Genomic DNA, 16,618 nt, shown 5'->3' on the forward strand with positions numbered 1-16,618 from the left:
AAATGATATAGGAAATGATCTGAGAGGAACTGTTCATTTGTTTGCGGATGATGCGAAGTTGGGTAGGGCAATAGTGAATGCAGATGACGTCAAAATTTTGCAAGATGATTTGGATAGATTGGAGGTCTGGGCTAAGGAGAATGGATGTCAGTTTAATATGGCAAAATGTAAGGTTATGCATTTTGGGGTGAAAAGATTGGCGGCAGTTTACTGCATTGGTGGAACCGTGCTCCAGGAAATTGATGAGGCACGAGATTTAGGAGTGTTGGTAGATAAGGAATTGAAATTTAGGGGACACATTGCAAAAGTGACCAAAACAGCTCATCAAATCACTTGGTTGCTGAAGAATACGATGACAAGCAGAGACAAGCAGGTTATTGTTCCTCTGTATCGAGCCTTGATAAGACCCCATCTAGACTACTGTGCTCAGATTTGGTCACCTAGGTTTCTTCTTGATGGGGAGGAGGTGGAGAGGATCCAGAGGCGAGTGACCAAGATGATAGCAGGTCTGTGGAATGAACCGTATGAGAACAGGTTGAGGATTTGTGGGTTGCAAAAATTGGTTGATAGGCGGAGGAGGGGAGATATGATTGAGACATTCAAATTACTGAAGGGTTTCTATAAAATTAATTCAGAAGATATTTTTGAGAACAGGGCTGGTTTTGGGAGGACTAGGGGACATCCATGGAAACTGGGTAAAAGTGTAGTTAGTAAAGGTGTTAGAGCTGGGTTCTTTACTTTTAGAGTAGTGAATGAGTGGAATGCGCTCCCTGAGTCTGTGGTGGATGCTGTGACAGTGAATGAGTTTAAGGCGAGGTATGATAGATACTGTATGAATGTCGAATAGTTGTGATGAATATGATTTGGGGCCTCCCTCGATGAGTCCAATGACTCCCTGGAGTTGCCCGTAATAATAGTAATAATAATAATAATAATATAACAATATGAGATAATGTGTCATGTCAAAAGTGTGTGTTAGGTGCTAAAAATGTAATATTTGCATTTGATTTTTGCAATATTCGCTGTGTATGTTTTGTATTGAATATAAATACAATAAATATAATAATATATGTTTATATTACAATTTTTTTTTCGAGGGGGGCCATGAAATATTTTAATTTTTCTAAAGGGGGCCCTGACATCCAGAAGTTTGGGAAGCATTGCTCTAGATAACAGAGAAGTTGATTATTGATGACTTTGTTCCATTATTTTGGAGAGGATTGAGGTGGTGGCAACTGGTCAATAGTTTGAGATTAGACCTCTAACTTCCTTTTTTGGAATAGATGATGCAGGATGTGTTAGCTTAAGAGCACAACATATGAGTTCAGTTAGAGAGATGCCACTAGGACAGGGGTATTTTAAGTTTTCTTAAAATACCCCTGTCCTAGTGGCATCTATTAAAATTTTGGTATTCTTCTGATGTCTTTTTTTTTTTGCTGAAAAACTACATTTGTCTTATGTAGTTTTTTTCACTCTAACTCCTACACAGATTCCGATCATCTGTGTAGGAGTTAGAGTGAAAGAGTGATACCAGAAGATTAGTTTTACCTTTTGGTGTAACAGATGCACTATTTGGATAAGAAGGCAGGAATGTAGGTGAGCAGAAATTGCATCTGATGGCTTTGTCAAGGGAGCAGATGGCACTACTTCCATGACACGAGGCAAGTTTTCTGTGGTTGGCCTTTCTGAAGTTAGATTTAGATTGCCTATGACTGATATGCATTTATTGCATGGTTCAGCATAGATTAAGTATGAAGCTTGGGTTTTTGATACATGCCAACTTTTGCAGTCTATTTATTTATTTATTTTTTTCCTTCAACTGCTTTGGTAGATGGATGAGAATTTTGAGTAGAATGGGGAAAGAAGGCCTTCGTGCCAGTGAGGATAATTTCTATCACTCACTTAGAACAAGTATTTGGGTTAAGGGAGAAGAAGCAATAGTCAGACCATGGAAAGGAAGAGTAGAAATTCCAGAGATGAGATCATTCCACTTGTAGTGCCAAAGGACATAAGGTTGGAAGTTGGAGTAAGGGTATGCTATTAGAGAGGAGACTTGAACAAGCCTCTGCGGTATATGAAGGAGAGCTGATTAAAAAGGGATGAAGAGTATTGGGAAATGAGGAGGGTTATCACAAATTCCAGTAGGTAGATATACAATTTACATTAGGTCATTGCTTATAGCAAAGACTTTTGCATCTCATTCATCTTGGTCAACGCTGTTGGAAAAGGAGAAGCCAGTTAGAATTGTGGATGTTAAGTTCACCTATGAAGATAACTTCAGTATTTGGATGGTCCATCTTAATGGAGAGGAAGATGAAAAGGTCAGAATAGTTTTTGGAGACCAGTATATACAGCAGGTGATATTACTAAATGAGGCAAGAAAACCTTGAGCCAGAGTAGGTTAAAAGCAGGGACTTCTAAATTAGCCATTCTCTGGCAAGCAGTATCAGATTTTACAAAGGCTCCTTGTGTAGAACAGAACGAATTATGTTGTGTGTAATTCGTGTGTTTAAGATGAACAGTAGTAGATGTAGTTGCAATTTGGGTTGTTGACTGAACGATGGTAAATGTCATTTTTGTTGGTGTTTGTAACACAAATGTTAGTAAAGTGGATGCGAAGCGATTTTTATTGTGTAGATTCTGGTATGGTTTGTATTGTGCTTGGTCAATCTTTTTTCTGGGATTAGTTTTGGTTGCATTGTCACTGTCAGTGCATGATTCATTATATGGTATGGTGCAAAAAGAAAAACAGTACTGAACTTTGACACCTCTTTCAGTACATTCGACTACATGCACATTAATAGAAGAGCATTTGTAGAATCTGTACCATTACATTTAGCTGGAGCAATGGTTTTGTTGTTGGACGAAAAGTAATTTATTGTTGAGCATTATTTTGTTCATACGGAGTTGGTAGAGCAAATATTCTAAGCCTACAACATGTTTGTGAACAGTTTTTTCATTGTTTCCATGAGTGTGTCCCAAGCAGTAGCTTCATCCATTGCCTTAATTGAAAGGTTTCAATATACTGGGAGTGTTCTGCCACAATGCAACAGGCATTCAGGGAGACCATGAACTGTTAATACAAATGAGAATCACAGGTGTGTGCTGGAATATGTATTACAGTCAATGCCGAAGAGCAGTAAAACTTGGGATACCGAGGTGGTCACCACAGAAAATCCATAAGGAGCTGGGTGCCTTTTTTGTGGGTTAATGTTTAACGACAATGGATTATGCTGCATAGTGGGAATACTGTGCATGTGTGCTGGCCAATGTCTATGAAAATCCGTCCTTCCTCCATAATGTCTGGTTCTTGAACAAAGTGCATTTCCATTTAAGCAGTCATGTGAACAGATGAACCTAGAGGTTTCTTGGTTTCTCTAGACCTGAATTTGTCCAAGAGAAACCTTTTCACAGCAAGAAGATTCACCACATGGTGTGTGTGGTTTCTGCCCATGACATAATTGGGTCCTACTTCATTGAAGAGGATGGTGTAATGGTGACCCTTGAATAGCGAATGCTACATGGAGAATGTATTGGTTCCATTCACCCAGGATTTGCATAGGATGTGTTGTGCAAAAAACATTCCATTTCGTGCACAGATATTCCAGTAGAATGGAGCAGCCTGTCACACATCCCATGGTTCTAAAGCCTATTTATCAGAACACTTCCCTGAGACCCATTCCAAGGGGTTCACAGAATTCCCATTCTCCTAATCTCACATCACTTGATGCTTTTGTTTGGGATATGTTGAAGGAATGGGTATTCCACCATGACCCACCTTCAAAATATGATGAACTAAGGGATAAAATTAGATAATATATCCAGCAGATGACCAACCCTTGTTCTCCAAGATGACAGAGGACCTTTGCATGCTCTATGAAACCTATCTTGAAAGACAAGGTACCAATTTTGTGCATGTAATCTACTGTCGTAAGTGCTTTCTTTGACCAAGATTCCACTGATAGTTGTGGAGGTACATATCATCATGTGTAAACATATATTTTTTTTGTTAATAAACCTATTTAACCCATAACATATATCGGTGTAGCTATTCAGTAGTTTTTTTTTCACCATACTATATTATTTGTATGATTTTTATAGGTTAATTTATGGTTAGAAGGACGAATTGAGTGAGGACATGGTGTCAGGAGATACTCTTAGACATGACATCCATACAGAGAGTGACCAGTCTCCCTCACCAGTGTTTCCCACATATTACTATTCAGACTCCCTCTCCATGCATGACCTAGCAGAGTATGTGTCAGTTGACTGACACATACTCTGAATTATGACTGATAAGTTTTTACCCATGCACTGTGGGGTAGTTAGCCTGCACCATCACTGTTTTTACTGATTCACCCTCAGAATAGAAGAAGATTTGAGTTTCTAAATATGCACATGCCCTTGAAGGTATCACTTACTGCATGGAGAATGGGAAAAAACAGAAAGTGCACTTTCTACTCTGGAGATCAAATGTAGTAATTAACCACTTCCTGCCTCCAGTAAGGTGACTGGTTGTATTTCACCACACAGAGAACGTCATCTACCACCAGTTGGTCTAGCTGGCATTTCCTCCAACTAGGAAGGTATCTTTTTTGTAGCAGGGTTTACCAGAGCCCCTTTTTTGGAAATAGGCAACACCATGGAAAGGTATGTGGGAGAGGCTGTATATTGTGTTGCCTGCCCATTAGAAGTCCACATAAATATACACAGAGTGCCAGAGGATTACATTCAATAACAGACTTTATAATTGTTAACAAAAAAAAAGTATCTTCACAAGTGAGAGAGGCACATTGGTTAGTTAAAGTTTAAGTTAAAGGTTAAAGCTTAACCTTATTATAATCAGAGCCCTCCAAGGGGGCAAAGCCTCATTGAGGTAGGCCATAAATCATTCACACAGGATGCACTTTTCACTTCAACTGCACAGCACTGTGAGAGAAAAGTCTAGCCTTCACGCCTTTCTTAACCATATACATATTCATCTGCCATGGATTCCCTTCTGTGTAATAAAAAATTTCATCAGCAGATATACTGTAACACCTATTCAGGAATTTACAAGCCTCTATCATGCCATCTCTTGTCTATTTACCAGGGTCTCCAGTCCACGTATTCTCAATCTGTCCTCATAATCTACATTTCATAATCTGACATCATCTTTGTAATGCTTCTTTACATTCTCTCCATAGCTTCTTAATTCTCTTCATACCTCAAGAGGCCAAATACATGCATCATATGCACACAGATTTGTGTTATCAGTTATGATTATCAGTGTTGTTATTGTTGTCTGGGATTTGGGTGATCTGGTAATCTCAAAAATAGTAATACAAAAACAACATGGAAATCACAAAAAAATAACGAGGATCTGATGGGGGGGGGGGTGTAGAAAGACACTCGAAACTTACCTACTCCAGGAAAGTATTATTGATTATTGCTCTGTTTTTATTATTATTATATCATTCCCACATATAAGAGGACACAAGGCTTATAGCAAATAAATGCCATGTGTGAGCTGGGGGGGGGGGGATTCAAGAGCAAAGTAATCTGTAGATATTCTTCTGAAGAGCTGGAAGTTGCAGTCCTTGGGAAATACTTCATGGTGAAAAGCTCTTCCCCAGAACTGAGGTAGATGGAATAAAAGATGACTAGGAGTATCAGGTTCATGCATCTATAGTTCAGCTGTAGAAGGATGTTGAGCAGCTGCTGCTCATGTTCCTTTAGGTTTAGCAGAAATAGAGGCATAATGGATGCTAATTGTGCTGAACAGTGATCATGGAAATATTATTATTAGTATTATTATTTGTCGCCTCCAGGGAGTCCAAGACTCATCGAGGGAGGGCATCTACTCTACAGCTCTGTTTCCACCACTCACAATCCACTGCAACTACACCAACGCCATCTACCGCCGACCGCCACCACTAGTATTTCCACAGACAATCACAAACATCCAAGCCCGTAGCGGGATATCTGTGGAAAGTCTTAGGTGCATAACCCGAAATGTGAGAGCAGCATTACAAGGTTGGGCGGATTTGAGATTTGTACGAAGTAAGCAACTGGGTAGGTGTGAAGTTATGTCCTGAGTGAGAGACCTATAACAGAATTGATTGACCCAATATTTGTTTATGCTGACATAAATGAGGAATGGATAAATATAAGCAAATAAATAGCAGAACCTCTTCGGACAAAAACAAAGGTCAGAAAAAGGAAAAAAAAGAGAGAACAAAAATTTTGCATTGATAAAAGTGTTTTCAGCTGTAGGTAATTTAGCTTGTCTCATATGGAAGTAGTAAGATTTTTATTATCCGAATCTTGGGTTTTCATTCTATAGAAAATGCAGCTGGCTAGAGAATATGCAATTTACAGACGTGATACATTTACCTCACTTCCTTAGTTGTTCTGGTGAAATCTAAATAATGAACCAACCATTCTGCTTCTGCAAGGGGTGGGAGGTGGTGGAAAGTTCTGATAAACAACCAGAACAAAACTGATAGTAAAGCAACTTATATAATCAAGAAAGAACATACTAGTAGCAGAGTCATGAAGGTAACCTATGTTTTTATACCCTTGTGTGTTCTTTTTTGTGGTTATATCAGTTACTTTATTATCAGTTTTGTTGTAGGTGTTTATCAGAACTTTCCATCCCCCCCCCATATTCTTCAAGTTATGATAGTGTTGTTGTTACTTGCCGTCCTCTTTGGTCAAGTGGTTAGCATATCCACTCTCCGGCCAAAGGGCTGCAAGTTCAAATCCTGTGGTGGGCATGGGTGTTTGTGATTGTCTTTCACGTTCATTCATACAACTGTGTGCATGTACTTACACACACACACACACACACGCACACACACACAGATGGAGAGGTTAACCATGGGAGTAATTCTTGTAGAGAGGCTTATACGCTGGTTAAACATGATAACTAATAATTAAGGAATTGACAGCATACACTAGAAATATAAATTAAATAAACTTTAATATATACTTTCCGATATTTCAGCAAACATCATGTTGCCATCTTCTTGGGAACTTATTACAAAGACACGTGCACACAAGTACTACATAACAGCAAATGAGGAAGGAATACTACATAACAGCTCATTTGCTGTTATGTAGTACTTGTGTGCACGTGTCTTTGTATTAAGTTCCCAAGAAGATGGCAACATGACGTTTGCCGAAATATTGGAAAATATATATTAAAGTTTATTTAATTTATATTCCTAGTGTACGCTGTCAATTCCTTAATTATTAGTTATAACCATGGGAGACGTGGACCCCAACCCTCCTACAATTGGATTTCAAACAGCAAGAAGAAGAAGATGGTAGTGTTGTTATCAGTAATATACATGAATGCATATTATTTAATTATATGTAAATTTTAGTTCTATTTTATTATTATTATTGTACGGGCCTTTATGAAGTCTGAAAACTCATTGTGGGAGACCCAAACTAACCACACAATCTATCATACCTCTCCTTGAACCCATTAACGGATAAAGCACTCACAACTGTCTCTGACAACCCATTCCACTCATTCCTATAAACCCTTTAAGCAACTTAAATGCTTCTATCATATTCCCTCTTTTTCTTCTATCAACCAACTTCTGCAATCCACACAACTTTCAATCTATCCTCATTGGGAACATCCACAGGCCACTCACCATCTTGGTCACTCTCCTCTGGATCTTCTCCACCACTTCCTCATCTCCATGAAGCCCAGGAGACCAAACTTCAGCACAGTAATCCAGATATGGATGTATCAAGTCCTTATAAAGAGGAAGAACAACTGCCTTATTTCTACTTATGTTACTCTGTTAGTTCTTCAATAACCAAGTAAACTTATGGGCAACTTTAGCAATATGTCCTCTAAACTTTAACTCTCTGTCTACCATCACCCTTAAATCTCTAGACTCAAACTATCCACACAATCTATCATAGCTCTCTTTGAACCCATTAACAGATAAAGCACTCACAACTGATTCGGGCAACCCAAACACCCTTTATCCCAAAATGCATAACTTTACATTTCTCCCCATTAAACTGATACCCATTATCTTTTGCCCATACTGCAGCCTATTGAAATTTTCCTGCAAGGCTTTCCATGTCACCTTTATTAACTACTACTCTTCCTAATTTCACATCATCTGCAAACAACTCAATAATTCCTTTTAGGTTAATTCCTATATCATTTATGTACAAATTAAACAGCAATGTTCTCAGCACCGAACCTTGCAGCACACCATTACTCACCTGTTTTCTCCTCATATGCTGCTCCTCCATATACCACTTTTTTATATCTGTGCAGCAGCCACCTTCTTCTCCACTTAACCAGTGTCAAATCCATCCCCATTGGTTCTAATTTGCATAACAGAATTCCATGTGGTATTCTGTCAAATGCTTTGCAAAATCATTGTGTAGTCATTTCCTCTACTGTTACTCTATTATAAAAAGACAGTAAATTACTAAGGCAAGACCGACCCTTCACAAATCCATATTGCCCCTCCAGATGCCCTTATTTACCCATTCTTGAATTCTATTTTTGAACGAATTTTCCAGTATTTTTACCACCATACCTGAGATAGTGATTGGTGTATAATTTGCTACTGCAATCTTAGAACTTCCCTTATGCAAGGGAATTATTTTGCCCTCTTTCCATTCATTTTCCACTGCCAGAGCTGATACTTAAAGAGCCTAGTCAGAGGCATTGCCAAAACTCGAGCTGATAACCCATCTAATCCACAGCTGTATTTACATTGAGACTCTGCAATATCCTAAGAATCTCCAGTTCATTCATCTCTGTCTGTCACATATGTTAAAGCAGTAACCTCTCTTGGACGATATATTCTTGCAAAGTGTTTGCTCAGGAACTCAACTATCTTATCTGTTTCTGTCACCTCATAACCATCATTTCTCAATAAGGTTAATATTCCGTAGTCATTCTTCTTCTTACATGCCACATAATGAAAGAACTCTTTGGAATTTTCTTTGGCCTACTCAGCTAAATTCTTCTCCACCTTTCTTGCTTGAGCCTTGTACTGTTCATGAATTTGCTGGTCACCTTTCTCTTTATATACCCTCCACAGCATTTTCTTCTTCTGCAGCTCATGCTTAATGATATTACTCATCCATCTAACTTCTGCCTGATTAAGCCTCTTGACCTTAGTATACAATTTAATATTGCTTTGTCTAGATGACCCTGTGCACTACTATCATCTGTATGTTTTGTCTTACTGGCTTTAATCTCATACCAGACTGCTTTCAATGATCAGCCACCCTCACGACTATCTCCTATTCTTTTTGGCTGCAATTTATCTGCTATCATGAGCACCCAGATCAGTTTGGACCTTTATTGAGGTGAAAAGTAAAGAGGTGCTCATCATAGGCCTACAGTAGTTAGTATAGGGGGTACAAGAGAGCCTGATATCTATCTGTCTTTTCTTTCTCCTGGAAAGAAAAGACATAGATAGTATGAGAGATAAAGAAAAGTCTTTAAATGAACCAGTACTTCAATTTACAAAACTAAATAACCATAAAATCACACTTATTGAAGTACAAAAACAAGCAGTGAAACCTAGTGTAATATCTGAATGGTTCAGCAGCTTCATCTGCAAGATTAAGAACATAAGTAAAGAAAAAAAAAATCTACAAAGTCAGACTAGTACTAACACATGCTGCAGAAAAATATGCAGGAACTGTAAAAATTAGAATGAATAAAAACGAATGAAGCTATTGAGATCAAAACATTAAAAAAAGGTTAAGGGTATCACAATATTAAACAAAATTAGGCACCCACAAATGGAAGAAAATTGTAAAACACAGCCAATAAATGATTGGCTACAAAAATGAAGAGAATAATGGAAAACCATACAGAAAGATGGATAACAGATGGGGGGGGGGGAAGAGTTATAAGACCTTGATACCAAAGAGTAAGAGAAGTATAGGAAGACCAAGGCAATATGGCATAATGGTCTTGCAAAGAGCAGCACTTTTTTATGACCCTGCACATGAAAGATAAGACGTGTGACACTCCAATGCCCATGTGTGGGTAGTTCAAACTTGCTTTCATCTCTTTGACATCATCATATTCAGAAAGAGCCTCTTCTAGCTTCTTACTTTTCCTCTGTTTTTTCTGCATAGACAGTCTTAGTAAATTTCCTCCTACCAATCTGGATATGTAATATTAATGCTACTTTGACATTTTTCCAGAAAGAGAACAGAGGATTCTTGTCCAACCTTGATACACAAAAACCTTTTGATGGAATATCTCTTCTATGAAGATTTGTGTACTCCATTGTTGATTAACATTGTGTGTCATCTTTTTATCCCCTCGTATTCCACCAGTAACTTTCCAATAGTTTGGACATTTTCCCATATTTAGCCCATTCCTAAGAAAGGTTATAAATCTTTACCACCTAATAGTCATCCATTATCACTCACTTCAGTTCTTTATGTATTTCCCAAAAAGTAAAATTCAGATCTTCAAATCCAGTCTTAAAAAGTTTATTTTTATGCTCTCAACTGCCTATCCACAGTTTTATAGGTTGGACAACCTTGCAAAAATCAGATTATCAGATATATGAAGAGCCAAAGGCTTCAATTCAGATTATCATTTAAAAAAAAAAAAAGTTCTTTTCATATAAAATAGCAAAATGGCAATGTGTACAGTTGCTGGATGAGATAAGATATTGTATGGGGGGTGAAACGTTCTGATAAACACCTAGAACAAAAATTATATTAAAGCAACTGAAATAACCACAAGAAAGAACATATCTTTAAACCCTTTAACCCCAATGTTTCGTCAAATTGTAATAATTCGCTCTTTTTCTTTTATGATATATAGAAAGACGTCATAGGTTTTGCTTTTCATGTTGCAAGAAAAGTCAAAATATTTTGGCTTGTATTGTGACTGTTGATGAAACACGGCTTCATTACTATGACCCAGAGACCAAACAACAGTCAATGGAGTGGAGACACAAAGGTTCTCCATGTGCAAAGAAGTTCTGAACACAAAAGTCAGCAGGGAAGGTTCTTGGATGAGACTGACTATTGACATTGTCTTTTGGGATATGGATGGTGTAATCTGTACCAAGTATCCCACAAGAAAAGGTGAAACTATTACAGCAGCGGTTTACTAAACATCTCTGAAGGGAAATATGCCACAGGAAACTGAACAGAGGCATGTTGCTTTTGCAGGACAATGTACCTGCTCACACTGCTCATGAAACTCAGCAGACAATACACAAAGATGGTGAAGTCATATCTGCAGCTAAGGACTAGTTTGTGTAACAAGGAAAAGACTTTTTTTTTTTTTCAGAGATTGCAAATGATGCAGCAGTGTTGAAACAAGTGTATAACATCATCAAATTCCTGACATGTACCCTCAAGGATTGTACAGGATATTATGATAGTACAACATGAAGAACTTACATCATTGCTAACTTCTTATCGACAATTTTCCTCCAAATCAATCTGTTATCTGTCAAGATTTTAACATTATCAAATCTTATATTTCTCTCTTCTAAGGTACTTTTTACTGTATCAATCCACCTGTATCTTGATCTTCCTCTGAATCTTTTTTCCTGCAACCTGGCAGAGAATACTTATTTTGCTAATCCTTCCTCTTTCATTCTGTTCAAGTGACCATACCATCTGAGATTAGCTCTGCTAACACATTCTTGGATCTACTGATGTCAAGTTCTTTCCTAATATCCTCGTTTTTAATATGATATTGCCATTGATGCCATCTGTTCATATCCCTAATCTTTCAGGACTCTCATATCTGAAGTCTTTGGTCAAATGTTTTATTTCTAATCCAGCTCTCAGATCCATAAGTAAAAATTGATTTGTGCTTATATACAGCTAATTTAGTGTTTTGACTAATTTTTCTCTTACTCCATATAAATTTATTCAGCTAACTTCCTACCATACCAGCTTTACTAATTCTGTTGTCTATTTCCATGTGTAATTTACCATCTTCACTAAAAATTGTGCCTAAGTAGCTGAAATGGTTTGCTTGTTCTATAGGTTCTCCACTCACGATGCAGTTGATAATGTTTCTGCCTATTTTCATTGTATTTGTCTTGTTATTGCTGATTTTCGTACCACATTTATTACAACAGTTATTCAATTTAGTCAGGAAATCTAGCAGACTTGTTCTGGATTTATTTAAAAGTATAACATCATCTGCAGAAAGTAAGGAGCTGAGATGAACATTTCCAATTTTGATATCAGGTTAGATCAAAATAATACACCTTCCTTCATAATGTAATCCATATAGATAATGAATAACAGAGTGGATAATGTACATCCTTGTCTGACTTCAGATTTAACATCAAACCATCTTCCTGTACTTTTTTCATTTCTAACTGCAGACTTACAACTCAAATAAAGACTAAGTATTGCTTGTTATTATGCCCTATTGACACCATATAACTGTAGCGTTTTGAATAGCTTTTCTCTTGGCACTTTGTCATATGCCTTTTGCAGGTCTACAAAACTTAAATACAGATCTTTGTTATATTCTCACAGTTTCTCAACTATTTGTCATAAAGTGAAAATCTGATCCTGACACAGCCTCTATTTGGCCTGAATTCAGTTTGTTCTTCACCAAGCTTTACTTCCACAATCCGTCTCAGTCATTTCTCAGGTATACTTGCATAAATCTTACCAGGAAGAACACTCAGTAGGGAAATGCCTCTGTAATTCTCACATTCAGGAGGTTTCTGCTGAATGTGAGATATGGAGATATAAATAAAATATGGAGGTATAAAAGTCTTGCAGTGGGTGGCTGCACTGGATAGTTCAGAAGGCCTGGACAGAGGGACGAATTCCAGATGATTGGAGTAGAACTCTCGTAAAAATTCAATGCAGCGTAAATTTCCTTTTTTATTGCATTGACTTTTACAAGGGGGTCACATCCAAAAGAATTCACAAAGAGTAAACTTGTAAAATTTTTATGTAAATAATACTAACAGCCCATATATTGAAACTCAGAGGAATTAACATGGAAAATTGTATAAATAGAAGATATATGAATATGTTAAATTCAAGGTATTGTAATTTTTCTATGTAAGTAATACCCATTTATAAAAACTCAGAGGAATTAACATGCTAAATAGAGCAAACAGAAGATGTCTTAAAATAGAAGTTCAAGTCAGTACTTTAGAATTCGGAAATGTATTTGATGTTAGTATTTAGTATTGAGGAAACCTATTGTATTCAAAGCCAGTCCGATACCGCCTTCAAGGTCAATAGCAAAAGAGAGCGGTATACATCAGAAGCGTCTCTGCTATGCTGTAAAAGGATTAAACGTACTCTTCGGGGAGAACTAGAAGTCTGCGCCTTCAAGAAGGTTAAGAGTTTGCACGTGAAAATACGGGGGTCGCAGACCTTAATTCAAAGTTTGCACGGGAATATTTGGGGGTCCCAGACCTTTGCCCAGGGTCCCGCGGAGAACCAAATATAAGGATCATAGAAAAGAGATCGAGATCGACATTCGAGCATCGGCAGAGTTGACTCCAGGAGAAAAAGAGGAGGGAGTCGATCCATGGACTACGTCCTGGATGAGGTCATGGAGGGAAAACCGGAGGCGAAAACCTACAGAGCGAAACCTACAGCCCAGGACCAGGATGACCAAACCTTGATCGTCAGACCGTACGTCCGAGTATCTATAATGCCGAAAAATCGCGCTCCAGCCCTCACATGCCACTCCAGAGGAGAACACGGTATCCATGAAACCTCTAAAGCGAAAACCCAAGACCTGACATAGATAGGAATCCAGGGAATCTGTGAAGGAAGTACGAACAAGTGCACTATACTGATGAAAGAGAGTCATGTGCATTAATTTTTGTTGTAAATTTTTCTTATGTTGTGAAGGACTGCTTAGAAGGACTGATAATCTTATAGAATTACTATATACAGTAGAATGAGAATTTGTTTGCATAGAGAGTTGTTTTTAAAGTAATTTTGTCTATTGTAAAAGACTGTTTTAGAAGAAAAGATATAGAATTACTATATAGTGTTATGAGAGGTAGTTTGCATAAAGAGAATTATATATATATTGAGTGAAGACTGGAATTTATGGTTATAGTTAATCAAGGCATGATAATTCCTAAATTGTGAATGGGCTGATAGTTATTTAATTTAATTGCTTAATTATTTGTGTCACTGGTATTTTGTTGCATGTTTAAGAAAATGTCCTAAAGAAAGCTTCCTCTAAAGTGTTTAACTTAGAGAGGATTAACAAATAGCATTTAATTAGTGTATAGTTTGTATGATGTTTCATACAAACTGTACACTAATTAAATATAAAATAAACATGTTTGTTTTATTTGCAAAGTGTGCTGCTTGATCTTTTACGCAATGCACTGTTTTAAATAAACACGATCCTGTGAGCGGGAGTTTAAAATTAGGTACAAATTAAAGTTAAGAGTTAGCCACGACTGTGAATAAATATTGAGAACCGCCTTAGTATGGAAAGTGAACTTTACTGGAAGTATTGATAATTCTTATGCCACAGTCTTTAATCTAAACAAATTTCTATAGATCTCCGGTATGAGGAAGGAATACTAAAGGTAGAGCAAAAGAGATGAAAGTTAACAGAGTATATGAAAGAAAAAGATAAAGTTAAAAGGAGGATTAACATGTTCATTGCCAAACACGCGATGCGAGTTCTCACCAAACGGCCGATCACGCGTTATCGCGTGGACGTCGTTAACTAAATAAAAAAATAAAAAACAGTTGGCCACCACACGAAATTCCAATTTTCAGCTTGGCAATGAACGATATCACGCGATGCGAGCTCTCACCAAACGGTCGATCACGCGTTATCGCGTGGACGTCGCTAACTAAATAAAAAAAAAAAAAATTGGCCACCACACGAAATTCCAATTTTCAGCTTGGCAATGAAAGTGTTAAATAAGATTAATGAAAGAACAGAAATATAGAAGTAAGGTATAAGAATAATAAATCAGCGTATACAAGTAGATACAATAGAGGTTACAAAGGGGCAGGGTATAATAATAATAATAATATATATTGAGAACAATAACTATAAATATAATATATAGACAACAAAAGCATTCAGTTTACACTCTCATAGTACCCATATACAAAAAGCCACTGCAAGACTTTTATACCTCCATACTTGAGGATTTCTGGTCTAATATTATTATTATTTCTTATTATTATTACGTGACACCTACTCTAGAACTCTCTGTCTCCACCACTCAATCCACCAACTACAACTAACCATAACTACATCAATGCTATCTACCTCCTCCCACTACCACTAGTATTTCCACAGACATTCACAAACATCCATGCTCATGCTAGGACTCAAACCTGCAGCCTTTTGACTGGAGAGCAGATATGCTAACTGCTCGTCCAACCAAGACTCCTGCTGCCTTTCCACATTTCAGGTTTTTGATGACTTTCTACTTCAAGTATGGATATGTATTCCTGATTGCATGCCTGCTGACAAGCAATGACAGCACCACTGTGTTTTCACTGCTTGTTTCATTTAGCAATTTTTCAAAGTAATTACTCCAGACATCTAGAATAACTTTATGTTCAGTTTTCGTGTCACCTTTATCATCTCTTATTCCTTTTACAGCACTCTTTCCTCTATTTTTGAGCTTTTACAACAGCTTCCAGAATTGGGGGATATGTAGAATAATGTGTACGTTACATGGTTCAACCTCAATTTCTTCATGGTGTTATCACAACTTTTCAGCATGCCCTTGTATACATGTATGTTTATATGCATATGTATTTGAATAGATATTAAATAATTACCTGTACTGATGAAAAAAATATTTCATTATGTATATCTTTTGTATTCTTAATTTACTTTCAGATTAAAATGTCCATATTGTCCAGTAGAGCAAAACCCATCTGATGCTAGGCTAATTCACTTTTGATTCTCCACATATGACAGTTCTGTTACTTTGTGTCTGCTGAAATGAAAATCTTATACTTGTTATAATTATTTACTGGCTTCTGTAATAAATTTCTGATTATCTGGTAGGAGAAAAAAAAAACGTCCTTGCTGACTGACTATAAAGCAATTAGTCTCTGTTATATATGTTTCTGAGTTCCTCCTCTAACTTTTGTTTACTTATTGAAATTACTTAAATATAATTATGACATTCTAAATCATAGTCAAATTACTGTGCTTTATTGGATAAAGTGAAACAACTGTGCAGATTATATTTTAAATGGCCATTTTTTTATTTACTATTACTTATTTTGATAAGTTTAATCATGTATTTAAAAAAAATGTAAAGAAGCCAGTTTTGTAAAATATTACTACATACTCAGACTGTTTTGCATCTTTTCATCTTTCATTGTTGTGTTAAATTTTAAAACAAAATTTCATTTGAAAAAAAAGAGGAATAACTATCCAAAACTCTTGGGTCAAGGTCACTTAAGAATCTTTAATATATTGAACACAGTGGATGTTGCTGTTTTGTATAATTTTGTATATTGCTGCTGTTGTCTGTATAACTATGTAACACAAGTTAAAAACATTATTACCAGTGTGATGTTAAAATCTGGTATGCTTACAAAGAATTTCTCTTATATGTGTCATGGACTAGCTAAAATACCACTGTAAACCTGAGTGGCTACT

General features: G+C 36.8%; 1 protein-coding gene across 2 annotated transcripts in view; it reads left to right on the forward strand.

The window, feature by feature from the left end:
• Sou (required for meiotic nuclear division 5 protein souji) overlaps positions 1–16,307 on the forward strand; it is a 280,328-nt gene extending 264,021 nt beyond the window's left edge. For both annotated transcript variants that reach the window (XM_090403620.1, XM_090403621.1), the window contains exon 9: positions 15,845–16,307. In XM_090403620.1, coding sequence (XP_090259746.1) covers positions 15,845–15,908 — 64 coding nt within the window. In that variant the 3' untranslated portion in view covers positions 15,909–16,307. The remainder of the gene's footprint in view (positions 1–15,844) is intronic.
• The last annotated feature ends 311 nt before the right edge of the window (positions 16,308–16,618 follow it).

Source organism: Typopeltis vanoorti, chromosome 14, assembly GCF_054136105.1.
Source record: "Typopeltis vanoorti isolate ZY-2024b chromosome 14, IOZ_Tvanoo_1.0, whole genome shotgun sequence".
Taxonomy (NCBI): Eukaryota; Metazoa; Arthropoda; class Arachnida; order Uropygi; family Thelyphonidae; genus Typopeltis; species Typopeltis vanoorti.